Here is a 14,857-nt window from a genome sequence, read left to right on the forward strand (position 1 = left end):
AGCCACTGGTATGAAGAAACACAGAAATATGAAAACAGCTTTTTACACAGTAAAAGTTGTATGCCTATGACAGTACAGAAAGTATCAACCATCCTTATAATACATAGTGCTAGTCATTGCTGTTTTGGAATCCAATGTACAGGCTCTCATGTCAGACTACTGGGTTAAAATCCTGCTCCCACCATAAACCAGCTCCATGCCCTTGACCCCTAGTAGACTCCGTGTTCTCGTCTGTCAGAGGATGAGAGGTCACACGCATCTCCAAAACTATTGTGAAGGCAAGACAATGCCTGGTGCTTACCAGTGCCTGACATAACGTAACTTTATATGTGTTAGAATCTATAAATGATACTGTTTCAGAAAAATGTCAAATAATCTGAAACAAATAATCAGTAACAATGCCACCAGCTCCCAACTGCCAGTTTTCAAGCAGGGTTTTTTAAATGTCTCAACATTTCTTCAATACATTACGACTTGGTTTTTACTGATTGTTTCTTAAATATATGTCTGAAAACTAAAAACGACTGCATCCCTGTAGTTAATTCTGGTTTAAAACACATATATTATCTGCCAATTAGATCATGTTTCACGTTCATGACTTTACTGTCCCATGTTGTCTGAGGATATTACACCAGGGAAAACCCAGCAGTCTTTGTATTAATATAATGGATGCATACATGTTAACATAGAATGTTTTTTATATAATAATATATAATACATTACCTGTGTGTATTTTATAAAAAGTATTTGTCTAATAGAATTTAGTTTTACAATTTTCACTTGTCTGAATTCCTTATACTCTCCCCTTATTCAATGTACTACTAAAATTGGCCACTGTTGTCACAGATTCCCTAAAGCCTGAAAGCATTAGAAAATATTTACCATATTCTATATCTAGGACACTTTAAGGAACTTTTCATTCAACTCGGCCTATATAATTTGCTAATTATTCTTTGCCTATTTCCACTCACATGCTCCTAATTCAGAATACTACCCACTGTTATGGGTATTATAAAGAGCTGAGCCTTCGATTCATTAATTCTCAGACTAGAGGATCCACCTCAGGATATGTGGAATCCTTTAGAGTCACTAGCTCAACCGTCCCTCACAACTAATGAGGTTCTGGGGCAGTTTTTCACTGTAATGATGACAAAGTGCAAGATGCAGACAATGCAATAAAAAATTGATCCCACAAAATGCTAAGTACATAAATATTTTTCAGAACTATTCCTAGAGTAGTTGCCTCAAAATCTAAGGGAATAATACAGAATTAAAATGATAAGGGTTTTAAATAAAGGCAAAAGAAACCAAATAATTAATCAGAAGGCAAATTATGCCTTATTATCAAAACTCTTATTATCAAAACTGAGCGACCAAACCAACCATCCTGAAGCCACATACGAAATATGCAGCTTAAATGGCCATCAACTGGCCATGAGCTTAATATTCCTGTATGTAATACACATTTGTACACATCTTGAAAACTTATAGAGACCTTTAAGTCACATTACTTTGTTTAATAAATGTAAAAACATAGCAATAGAAAAAAGAGAAAACTGGATCACAGGTTTAAAAAAAAAACACAAAAAACACTGGAGATCAAAAGCAGAGAAAGCAACAAAATGTTTTCCTCCTTTTAACATAATCGTCGCACTCCATCCACTCCAATTTCACCATGATTCCTCAGGAGAGTAAGATGTATCATCTGAAAATCCAAAAATGGGTTCTCCCCCTTCGGAAATTACAGGAACAGCCGCCAAAGTGTACAGTAAGTCCTGTGGGGCAGGAGAGGCCCTCCATGCGCCTGCGCTCTCCATCCGTGCCCCGCCCCTTGCATATCCCACCCTCTTCCTGCTCAAGAACCACGCCCACAGGTGCCCAGTGGGGATGGGAGCTGCCACCACTGACGACCCCGTGCGGGTGTACAGCATCTGCCCATGGCCTTGACTGATGCAGGCAAAAACCACGAGTTCCTCAGTTCAGACAATACATAAAACTAGTTTTCAAAGATTTTTTAGCAACAGATAAGGCGCGAAAACACGATTAGTAAAAGCATCCCTATGTACTGTCTACAGGGTGAAGAGCCCTGCTCAGAGCTAAAACCACGGAGGGCCCTGGGTTTATGGAGCAGCCTCTATGAGTACAAACAATGGATTTAACACACGCCTGGATGTGATTCTCCTTTCCAGCGATCTGAACTCAGGCAAATCATGTAACTTTTCTGAGACTGTTTCCATGGCTATGAAGTGGGACTAATACTACTAGTGTCGTTCGGAGGTTCAAGTGATAAAATCCCTTACAAAGTGCTTAGCACTTCGCTCAGTGACTGACTGCAGCAATACTTAATACATTTTCATTGTTATTATTATTACTCTTGATGTATACCCAGCTCGGTTGCTTATATATTTGCCTGTGAGCGATGACACACAAGAGACACATTTAATCTAAGTTGCACTAACTCTGACTCTAAACCCTCTGATAGAAAATCATTTCCAAACTTGGTAGCGCTGATCTTACAAATGTTTCCATCATATCTCTTGGGAATCTTGATAGCTTCATTGTGAAAATAAATTATTATCCAAGTGCCAAAACTCACTTCTGATATTTAATGAATCATAGTACGTTCACCTATTATTCTAAACACACTGTTAATAGAATATTGCTAGTGGCTTTTTTTTTTTTTTTTTTTTTTTACTGAATTGCAAAACTCAGTGCCTAGACCCACATTTCTCCCACGGTGAGACATGGGCTTCTTGTGCCAGAGCGCCATTAAAGAGACCTGGGAAATCAACACTGTGTCATAATAATGCAAAACATCCGTTGTCTTTTTTACGGTGTTTACATTGAGACTAGAGGTGCAAACACAATGGTGGGCAAACTGCTGGTGCCTCAGCACAGATCACAGTGGTACTAGCTGCAAAGTCTTCTAGCAATAATTGAATTCTTCAGTGCTAGGCACTCAGTACAAACAAAGGGCCAGTTTCACTTAAAAACTGAGGACATTTCCTTGAAGAAATAGTACAATTATTAATTTTATTCATTCTAGACCTTTAAATCTCGATGTCTTTTCAAAGAACCATTAACCTGTCCTAAACACTGCAGCTGTCTCGAAGAAAAGTATGTGTGTGATTGAGTTGCGAGCTGAACTAGCTGCTTTGTTTCTGGAAGATGATCTTTACTGGGAAGAACAACTGACAGAGAAACTTTGCTTTTTTACACCTTAGTGTGTGGCAGCCATTTTTTGTTATTGTTTGCACATAAACAAACGAAGCCTGATATTTCAAGGTAAACAACTAACAAGATAGGTCATTAATGATAAAAGTTGAGCCATCAAATGAAAATTCAAATTTTGAAAACTCTAACCATCACCATGAGGTTGAGAGCCAATATACTTAAAGACATTTTTTTATAAAATCCTTATCAGTTATTTTGATAAAATCCTTATCAGTTATTTTCCAAATAACCAATAACTGTTATTTCTAAGTCATGCATAGGCAAAAGACCCATTTAGAATGCAAGATAGATCAATATATTTTTATATAACGAAGTATGAGAAGTTTACCAACAGGGTTTCAGATTCACCAGGGCAAGTACATTTTAAAAACATACCACTTGTGGGGTTTTGGTGTAGTATCAAAAGAAAACTGACAGTTACCTAAAAAAGATATCAAAGTATCTCCCTTATCCAACTCCATATATGCCTGAGTGAGGATGGATTCTTTTCACATACTGTAACCAAAACAACATATTGCAATAGTCTGAATGATATTTGAGAATCCAGTTGTCTTCTCTTAAGCCAGATACTAGATTTATGAAAAAGTAAAGTAATGTCTCTCTTTTCATTATTTTTTCAGTTTGACAAAGTAAAGTTTTATTTATAACAATAAAATGAAAATGTTACATATTCAATGTGCTTTTTAAATGAATAAATATTTTAAATTTTTCTCAATTTTAATGCTCAAAATGATAAATATCTATAGATAAGACACACCTAAGCAAAAGCTCTTTGGGGTCCGTGACAATTTCTCATCTTGGAAGGGGATCCTGAGACCAACCAATTTGAGAGCTGCCACCTGGACACACCTACAGTATTTCCTTCCACCCACCTTAACGCTTCTTTCCTCTTTGAGTTTTCTGACAATCCTCAAGTCATTTGTACAGCTGAGATAATTGGTATGTCCTTATGTTCTTAGTTCAATCAATGATCAAGACCAAATCTACTAGCTTCCTCCATTCCTCCAGCTTCTCTCTGTTAATTTATTTCTGAGGCACTGGAACACACATTCCGGTCTTAGCTCTTCTACCACCTCATTCAGCAAACACGCACAGAGCACCTACTGTACCTCAGGTGACACTAGGGTCTGAGATAATGAAGAGCAATGAAACAAAGCCCCTGACCTTGACGAAGTTCCACCGGTCCCTAAGCTGCATGTTCCCTTACAACACACATTAAATAAAATATTACATATTCATTTTTTGTTGAACCTAGAAAAATTCAACAAAATTTATATGAGCTATTCTATCACAGTCAAGACTCTTGTGATCATATAAGGCCATGCAATAGAAGGATAATAAACCTTGTGTCTGCATCCCAAAAGCCATCCTTCAGACATGCCTATCCATGCCAAAGACGAGGTAGGGTAAATGAAGGTGCACAACTGGACAGATCTCTGCAGGAATATCAGAGCCACAGTCCCACAAATGTCAGAGCTGCAAAAAGAGTGCAGATTAAATCATTTCTCTTTTACCCACTGACCCTCCACTTGACCACTGGAATGTGATCGGCCATGACTCCAGCCAGAAACCTGAGTAAGCAACCCAGACTCCTATCAGTGCACGTGAATAAGTTTTTAAAAAACGCATTGGAGCAAAGTTTGCACTTGGAAACAAGCTATTGAAAAATCACCTATGACAACCAGAAGTAATTTATAACTTCTTTTTGCAGAATCACGGTAAATTAATTGTTTGAGCAGAAGGAAAAAAGTACTTTACTGTATATACTTAAAAGATACAACCAATAATAATATGAAATTCTAGCTCCCAACTACTGCTTTCAATATTCTTTGGGAAAACACATTTGCTTTTAATTTAAAGAGTGGTTGGACCTTGGGAACTCAAACTTGGTTTACAATTTCAGCACTTTAGTTCACAGAAGATACCCTGACAAACAATTTTTTCTTATAAAAAAAAATCATCATAATGATTTCTCCCCAGATTTTTAAATAAATATGGTACGTAAATATGAATAACTTTTCATATGGGTATTGAGGTTAAAAAAAGTAACAGACATATCATCCCCTATCATAAACAAAATGATTTATAATTATTTTTTAATCTGCAGGCCTATTAGCAGAGACAGCACTATTTAATAAATTTAAGCTAAGTCAATTTTCGCATATCCACTGAGTAAATAACAAGATAAAATAAACCTCCTAATGATTATAATGGGCATTTATTCTCAATCTCCATATTCTCTAGAAAAATGTAATGCACTGAGCCAGTCAACAACCGATAACATAATTTGTTTTACAGTTTAACAAATTCATCTTAAATCTAGAATTATTTAATTGCCTGTCTTTAATAAATATTTCAGTTTTCAACTTATTAAATCTGTTCATCTATGAAATAATTCCAGAGAAGGAAAGTAGAGTGGGTTTAAGGGAGGGAAACACCAAATCAAAATAAAGTTACATGTAAATCATGGCCTAAGTGCAATATATAAGACCTATTGTAAGATCTAAAAAAACAGGTAAAAGAGAGCAGTTGGGTTAGAAGTCCCTTCAGGGCTATATAAAAGATAAAACTGAACTCCATTTAGAATTATCTCTACTAAGAATTACATCTCTAATTATACCCCTAATATCCTATAGGCCATAAATATAAGGCTCCCTCCATAGAACAGACATAACTAGCTATGAGGGGGGGGAAATCACAGGGATTCAAAAAGATAATAACAATAAATGAGCATTTTAAAAGAAGAAAACCGCTCACCTCCCCCAAATACCAGGGGTGCCAAAAATGTATACACATGACTTGTATTCATCTTTTGTTATCGGTATATATTGAGTATTACAATTTTGATACAGATTTTTCCTTTCTTAAACTGTGTATACATGTTTTTGGCACCCGCTGTAGAAAAGAAAGCAAGAAAACAAGGACATGAGGCTCAGTCTCACTTGCCTGTTGTGTCTGGGTTCCCGCCAAGCATCACAAACCACATTCGATATTTTGTGTTTTGGGCTGAGTGACACTAGAATGTCTTTGGGGTGGTGGGGGGGGGGAGAGAAAGAACTTAGAAAAAGGCAAACAAGAGCTTTCCAGAGTATAGCTATCTTATTTCTGGTTGATATTAGGACAGCATTGGAAGGAGTTCAATTAAAAACAAATCAATGATACATGGAGGTAGTAGCCTAAAATACGCCCCAGGGAAGGCCCACTTGGAATTCTTTCTGCTTATGCTATGAAACACTAACTCCTTCCCCGTCAGCAGACAGGACAACATGGGCCTATACCACGGTATTGAACAATACAGTTTTGTCTCAAGAAACAGCTTCTAATCTCTGATCATTCACAGCAATTACATGCTTTAGTTCAAGAGGGAAGGGAAAGGACTACCTTAAGCCAGAAGATAGTGCCTAAAATGTGAAGGCAGATGAAATCAGGAATCTCCCCAAACTTGGCTTGGCACATTGAAATTAGTCACTGTCTGTAAGGAAACTGCCAAGACTGCTGAGGATGTGAAAGTTGATACTGCCCTGTTGTAAGCTGTCAGTCTGCCCTCCATTGCCACGCCCCCTAGGAAGCCATGCTGAAATGCTGATTCCCACCAAAGTTCTTCATTTTGGGACGGAAATAGTCTGCAATTGCCTATCCTCCTGTAGGCTTCCTTACTGTGTTTAGTTTAATGCAGTGATTTAGCTTAAATAAATGGACATGGCATTTTTTTTTTTGCACTTCTGAAATGGCTAAAGACTTCTCCCTAGCCTTATTCATACAATTGCTATGAAGTAAAATAGAGTAAAACCTGTCCACTATTTAGTTTTGACCAGGATTAAAGCTAAATTTTATGTAATTCTTGTTAGTCTTTGTGCCAGAACATTTTTATATACTTCCATCAGTAAAATTAATAATCAACAACAAAGGTAAATAATTACAGAAGGCAAATATAAAGAGAATGACCTTTCTAAAAAGCACACCAACAAATAATAAATAAATGACTACAAAATCATTACCTCTGCTCTCTGTGTTCTGGGAAAAGCAGTTGATTTTTCTATGGCATAAACCTCCACCAGGTAAAGACATGCTCCTTGCTCCCGGTCCAGAATGGCTGCGGTCTGAATTATGCCAGTCTGTCGTCCAATAGTAAAGAGACGTCCCACGGTTTTTTCTTCACAACGCACTGAAACAATATAATACTCCACTGGGGCTTCCGATCCTCTAGGGCTGGCTGCTTCTATTGATATTACATTGGTGCCAATGGGTTCTCCTTCCTTCAAAATAGTTATATATTTGGGTTGAGTAAACACGGGTCCATCAAGGCCCTGAAGAATGACAGTCAATTCAGTGGTTGATTTCCTCCTTTCAGGGCCAAGGTCTGTTGCTGAAACTATGAGGTTATAGATGAGCTGTGAAGGCACCAGCGCTGACGCCACTCTCAGGTCTCCACTGAAACGATCCACAACGAAGGTGTCTGTATCCCCATTGATGATCTCATACTCCACCTCCCCATTAGCACCTTCATCTGGGTCAGCAGCCATGATGGTCGTCAGAACAGAACCAATCACAGCTGAGGGGTCTGCAGCAAGGGCATTTTGTGATATAAACATTGGGACATTGTCATTGAGGTCCGTAACCAAAATGGTCACATTTTTCAAAGCATACCGTCTAGTTTCCATAGGCACAGCTTGATCATTGGCTTTTACAGTTAACTCAAAGAGATTCGCAAATTCCCGATCTATTTCAGCATTAGTATATATAGTGCCCTTGACTTCATCTATGCTGAAGTGGTTGCCCCTTGGCATCTGCTGAATGATTGCATAGGATAGCTGCCCATTAATGTCCGCATCGGGGTCATGGGCAGTCACTGAAATGACAGACGTTCCAATGGGAATGTTCTCAACAATAGACTTGAAAATATCTCCCGGAGGAAAGCTAGGTGGGTTGTCATTGAAGTCCCTCACATGTATCACCACTGACATTGTCGATGAACGAGGAGGCCTTCCTTGGTCTTTGGCTGTTATATTTAATTTGTACAAAGACTGTGTTTCAAAGTCCAATTTTTTGGCCAGAAAAATACTCCCAGTGTTTGGGCTAATGCTAAAAGTTCCATGGTTGTTAGTCCCAGTAATACTGTAGTGTAAATCAGCATTGTCACCCGAATCAGAATCAGTTGCAGTTACAGAGGACACGAGTTCACCAATTCTCATGTTTTCCAAAACATCAACAAATAGTGTTGATTTAGGGAAAGAAGGGGTATTGTCATTTTCATCTAAAATAGCAATATTTAAAGTACAGGTTGAATTGAGGGAGACTGCCCCTGAATCCACTGCTTGAATCACCAGGGAATAGGCAGGTGTGGCTTCATAGTCTAATTTCCCAATTAGTGTCACCTGACCAGAAGTGCTGTCTACAGCAAACTGTCTTTCTTCATTTCCTTTTATTACAGAATAATGAATGAGTCCATTATTACCTTCATCAACATCTGAGGCAGACACTCTTAATACCTGTGTCAGGTTGGCTGCCGACTCAGATATTGTAGCTTGGTAAAAGTCCTTCACAAATTTGGGAGCATTATCATTTATATCCTTCATGTAAACATGTACTGTGGCCTGATCCTTGAGAGGCTGTGGGAGCCCCTGATCTGTTGCAATGACTGTGAAGCTAAACACTGCAGTCCCTCTGCGCCTCATAAGAGACTCCCTGTCAAACTGATGAGTATTTGTAATCTCCCCACTAACAGCATGCAACTCAAACTCGGGCTGCACCATTTCAAAAGAATACCTCACTTCTCCATTGGGCCCAAAGTCTTTATCTACAGCACTTACTTTGCCCACAAATGACCCAGATTTCTGCTCCTCTTCAAAGTAAAATGTGTAATTGGTACTGTTAAAAAGAGGCCTGTTATCATTTACATCTTCTAGAATTACAGTAACATTCACAGTAGCACTAAGGGGTTCCACTGCTCTGTCAGAAGCAACAACCAGTAAAACATATCTGTCTTGAAGTTCACGGTCCAGTTCACTTTTAATATACAATTGACCATCTGGGAATATGCCAAAAGCATCCCCTGTATTTCCTTCAGCAATGCTGTATGCAATTTCACCATTCGCTCCTGAATCCTTATCAAAAGCTCGCACTTTAAAGAATCGAGAATTCACAGGTTCTGACTCAGAAAGGGTGACCTCATAAGAGAGCTGGTCAAACACTGGTGGGTTGTCATTTACATCGTGGACATACACTGTTAAGATGAAACTAGAGGAGAGCTGTGGGACGCCCATATCAGATGCCAGGATCTCTATCTGGTAGGAACCAGCGTGGACATCCAGGGGCCCTAGCAGACTAATGCTACCATTCTTTTCATTGATAGTGAACAGGTTCTTGGGATTTTGCTTCAGGCTATAGAGCACCATGCCATTGACACCTTCATCAGGGTCCACAGCTTTGGCTTGGAAAATGCTGTGGCCTGCCTGCCAATTCTCCACCACATTCACACTCTCTACTGCCTGAAGGAAATGGGGAGAGTTGTCATTCAAATCCTTAACTGTTATGTTAACCAGAGCATCTCCAGTCACCGTGCCCCCACTGGCCACTACTTTCAGCCGATAAAAGGATTGCTCTTCTCTGTCAATCACACTTGCTGTGGTAAGCTGCCCAGTGACCTGGTTGATAGCAAACATACCTTTCTGATCCCCAGTAGTAATGAGATAACTGATGTTGGAATTGAGGTCCATGGTGGATGCAGACACACTACCCACATGATATCCCAGAGCCACATTCTCAAAGACCACGAAGCTGTAGGCAGCCTGGCTGAACACAGGTGGATTGTCCTGAGTGTCCAGCACAGTAATGGTCACTATCGCCTGGTTGGGAGACTGTAAATTGCCACCATCAGTAGCCACTATTTGCAACTGGTAAGTTGTTTTTTCTTCTCTGTCTAGGGCCATTCTTGTAGAAATCACCCCGCTCTGAGCATTAACCTGAAACCGAGACCTGTCCCCAGCTGATATACTGTATTTGACAGTTCCATTGAGACCCAGGTCGGGGTCAGTGGCAGACACTGTGGTGATGTAGCTACCTCCAGGCTCGTTCTCCTGAATATGAGCAAAGTACTGGACTGGGTAGAACACAGGGCTGTTGTCATTCACATCCAGGAGACTGACGTTTATGCGAGCCACTGAGGACTGGGGAGGGGAGCCCAGGTCCGTGGCCAGGACCAACAGGGAGTAGAAAGCTTGCTCCTCTCTGTCCAAGGAGGAGACAGTGCTCAGCCTCCCAGACACCGGATCCAGACGGAAGGACCTCTGGTCAGTCTCAGCCTCCTGTAGGGAGAAGCGCACTGTCCCATTGTCACCCAGGTCCCCATCAGTCACCCCGAGCACCAATAGTTCTGTCCCTGTTGGGGCATTCTCCACCACAGACACATCATACCCCTCTGGCTGGCTAAACACCGGCTTTTCATCATTCACGTCCAGGAGAGTTACTACCAGCTGGGCGTAGGAAACCTTGGGGTGCACGCCCTGGTCCCGAGCACTGATATTCAGTACAATCTGGGATGCAAGTTCACGGTCCAAGCCCCCAGCGGCCCCGGTGGTCACCAGGCCGCTGTGTTCACTGATATGGAACCAGCCTAGTCCATTGCCAGAGACGATGCTGTAACGCAGATTAGCATTGAGGCCGGAGTCGCCATCGGTGGCCGACACTCCACTCACATAGCTTCCCGGGGGCGCCTCCTCGCTCAGGTTCACTCTGTACACTTGCTGTGCGAAGACAGGGGGGTGGTCGTTGATGTCATTGACGAAAATCACCAGGCTCGCCACAGAGGAGCGTGCCTGGGCCGCGGCGGCAGGGGGCGCCCCGTAGTTATCCGAGACGGAAACTGTCAGGTTGTAAGAAGGGATACGCTCGCGGTCCAGGGCACTGGCCACCTTGATGAGGCTCAGGTTGGGCACTTTGCTGCTCTGCACCTCAAAGTGGCGCTGCTCGTTGCCCCCAAGAATCTGCACAGAGATGTTCCCGTTGGCCGCGGGGGAGTCTGCGTCCGTCACGGTGAGCAGAGCCACCACTGTGCCCACCTGCGCGTTCTCATCCACCGAGGCGTAGCGCGAGGTGGCAGGGAAGTAGCGGAATTTCACCACGGGGTCGTTGTCGTTGACATCCAGCAGCTGAATCAGCGCCCCTGCGCGCCCGGTCAGGGAAGGCACGCCTCGGTCCAGAGCCTGCACCGTCAGCGAGTACTGGCGCCGGGCCTCAAAGTCCAGGGGCTCCCGCACCGTGATAAGCCCCGTTTCGGGGTCTATTTGGAAGGGGGTCCCCTCGTCCTGCAGCCGATAGCGGATGTCCGCGTTGGTGCCCTCGTCCGCGTCCGCCGCCGCCACCTGGAGGACGCTGGAGCCCACCGCCGCGTCCTCAGGCACCCCCGCCTGGTAGTGGGAACTGCCAAACACCGGGGGGTTGTCGTTAATGTCTTGCACAGTCACGTTCACCTGGAGGTAGCCCCGCCGCTTGGGCTCGCCCTTGTCCTCCACCTCCACAAGTAGCTGGTACTGCGGCGTGACCTCGCGGTCCAGCCCGCCCTTGGACACCAGATGCAGGAAGGCGCCCTCACCGCTGGGGTTCAGGGTGATATCCAGGCGGAAGCGACCCGCCTCGTTGCCCTGGATGATGCGGTAGGAGCGGTGGTCCACGCCATTGGAGCCGATGTCCGAGTCGGTGGCCGTATCCAAGATGACTTGGCGCCCGCTGCTACTGTCCTCCTTGAAAGTGACCACGATCGAGGGGTCCGGAAAGACGGGGGCGTTGTCATTCAGGTCCCACACCAGCACTCGCACCTCGGTGGGGTAGGTGGGCGAGCTGGAAAGGACCACCAGGTTGATCACGTCACTGGGCAGGCTCTCGCGGTCGATGGTGGCGGTGGTGTACAGGGTCCCCGTGCTGCTGTTTATGGCAAACAGGGCGTGGCTTTCGCTGAGCCGGTAGGTGAAGCCGGGGCGCGTCTGGATGGTGCCCACCAGTGTGCCTGGGGGCTGCTCCTCCAGCACTTGGAACACCTGGCGCTGCTCGGCCCCGCCGACCCGGGCCGGCCCAGGGAGCAAGGACAGCAGCCCCAAGACGCGAAGGAGCTGGAGTGCTGAGGGGGTGGGCAGCGCGAGCCACGGGCGGCCAGGAGCCCGACCTGCGGCCACGTCCATGGTCCTGGCTCCCGGGAACGGTGTGGTCAAGAGAAGGAAGAGGGGAGGCAAAGCACGCTGGTGACCGGGATTCAGCAGTTCCAGCCAGTATGCAGCCGATGGCCCTGTCTGAGCGCTCTGCTATATCAAAGAACCGCCAGCCCAGCAGAAGCAAGTGGCCTCAGCGAACGGTTCCAGGTAGCCATTTGGACACTTCGTGCCAGAGAGATGCGGGGACCCAAGGCGGCAGGGCATTCCGCGGGACGCTCCTGTGCGCTGATGAGTTAGTTCCAGGAAAGTTTCTCAAACCTCCTCTAGTTCCCCCTTCACGTTGTTTCAGAATCTGGAAAGTCTGAGCGTTTTCGCCCGGGTGGATGTGAGCTGCGAGAAGTGGCCCGTCTTTAAGGTGTATCAGCGACCACTGCAAACCTCGCTCGACTTCAGAAACTTTGGAACTTACCGGCGGCCAAGCAACTGGGGCGGGAAGGACAACTGAGCACCGGGAGCGGCGGGATGGAGCCGGGAGGTCGGCGAGTTCCTTCCCCCAGAGCTGGAGACCTGGGGTCTCCTCCAGTCCCCACTCAGGAATAGGGGCGGCAGGAGCGGCCGCCGAGGCCCAGGCGGCGGCGGCTCGCGGGCGGCGGGCGAACCGCGTTCCCGGCGCGGGCGCTAGGGCTCCGGTGCCCGCGAGCGCTCAGCCGCGTCCTCCTGCTCCGGCAGCCGCCGCCCCCGGCCCTGCTGCGGGCGCGGGCACCGTGCAGCGCTCCTCGGCATGTTTCAGTTTACCTCCGCCCGGGCGCCCGCCGACCCATGTTTGTACATCCACAGCGGGCGCAGGTCTCCCTTTCTTCTCGGCCTCGCGGGGGTCGGGCGGCAGAGGCGTGCGGTCCCCGCGTCCCCTCCCCTTAGCATGCCGCGGGGACCGTGCTCCGGCGGCCCCGTCGGAAGCCCACTGCAGGGAGCCTCGCCCCTGCCCTGCTTAGCTTTGATTTTATTGTCCCGGGTCAGTTTCACTTTGTAATCCGCAAGGCTTTAGACTGGGGGGCGGCCGGTCCCCTTTCTCCTTCGCCGTCGGCGGAGGAGGAGGCGGGGACGCCGGCGCCGGGCTGGGGCTGCGCCCGCGGCGGCTCGGGACGGCGCCTGTCAGCGCTCCGCTCCGCGCCCGCCGGGCTGAGGGTTGTGCGACTGCGGAGCCGGAGCGCCGGAGCCCCTCTCGGCGGCAGCGGGTCCCTCGCTCGCCCCGCCCCTTCGCCGCCGCACGCGCACGCGCGCGCGCACACGCACACGCCCAGCGCGCCACCGAAACTCAAACCGAGGGGGCGGGAGGACCGCGAGCCGCGCCGGGCTCCGAAACTGCGCTCGCCGCTTGTGGATCCGCGCCGGCGCGCGCGCGGACGCCCCCGGCTCGGGCCTGTCACCTACCGCCCCGCCCCCGCCCGCCCGGCCCCCTCGGCCCCGCGCTCCCCTCCGCCGGCACGCCCCGGCCGCCTCGGCCGCCGACTGGCTGCTCGGGACGCTCATCACTCCGGCCTCCGGGGGGACTGGAGGTGGTCGGCTGTGGGAGCCCCGCGAGTCGGAGGCGTTGAGAAGGGGGGGATTTTTTTTTTTTCCTTTTTGGTCAAATCTTGGCCGGCGTCAGAGCAATAACAGCAAAAGGCTGCCACAGAATAGATGGGAGTGAGGTCAGGTTTGCAGATAAATAACTTCAGTGGCGGGGTCTGGGGGGAAGGCTGTTCGGTTGTTATGCTCCTAATAACTCAGGGGTAAGGGGGTCGAGAGAAAGAAAAGAAAGGCGGGGGGTGAGGGTCTGCTAGAGGGGGAGGAAGGATTAAGCAAAGCCTGTCTGGGAATGCGCGGCGCAGATTTGCTTTAACCGTTTCCTCTCTGGATGAGACGGGAGGGAGCTGTGTATTGCGATCCGACTTCCAAACCGTCTCCTCCCATTCCTCCTCGGTCTGCGGAGCGAGCTCCCCGCGCTCCAGGGCCGGCTCAGCCCTAAGCCTGCACCCACTCTTCCCCTCCCCCGCCTCCCGGGTGACTCGGGGCACCGAGGCCTCGGTACCAACCGCACTTTGGACTTCCTATAGGAAAAGCCAGGGGAACTCAGTGTTTGTTTTGTTTCCCTTCCCAAATGGATCCCAGGTGCCAGTAGCCAAACCTTAGGGTTTCAACAATAACAATGGTAGCCCTTTGGAAAGATGGAGATCTTTCCTGTTGCAAAGTTTGGAATTTTAATCTCTGTTGGAGTATTTCCCTCTTGACATTTTGTAGCCAAAGGAATCCTGACGAAGTTTTGTTTTGGTTTGGTTTTGTCTGGGGAAACGATAGATACGATAAAAATATAAATAAATAGAAAACTTTACATTTGAAAACGGCTCACGTGCCCCGCCGTACTCTACTCAGAACTCTCCTGCTAGTCACTGTAACTAATTTTTGTGGTGGCATGCATCGCTTCTTTAAAAGAAAAAAAG

General features: G+C 46.5%; 1 protein-coding gene across 1 annotated transcript in view; it reads right to left on the reverse strand.

Annotated features, from left to right (window-relative positions):
- FAT4 (FAT atypical cadherin 4) overlaps nucleotides 1-13,804 on the reverse strand; it is a 174,282-nt gene extending 160,478 nt beyond the window's left edge. Inside the window, exon 1 of the mRNA XM_019628416.1 lies at nucleotides 7,233-13,804. Within this exon, the coding sequence (XP_019483961.1) occupies nucleotides 7,233-12,407 (5,175 nt within the window). The 5' untranslated portion in view covers nucleotides 12,408-13,804. The remainder of the gene's footprint in view (nucleotides 1-7,232) is intronic.
- Nucleotides 13,805-14,857: the final 1,053 nt, after the last annotated feature.

The sequence above is a fragment of the Hipposideros armiger genome, unplaced genomic scaffold (assembly GCF_001890085.2).
Source record: "Hipposideros armiger isolate ML-2016 unplaced genomic scaffold, ASM189008v1 scaffold_1, whole genome shotgun sequence".
NCBI lineage: Eukaryota > Metazoa > Chordata > Mammalia > Chiroptera > Hipposideridae > Hipposideros > Hipposideros armiger.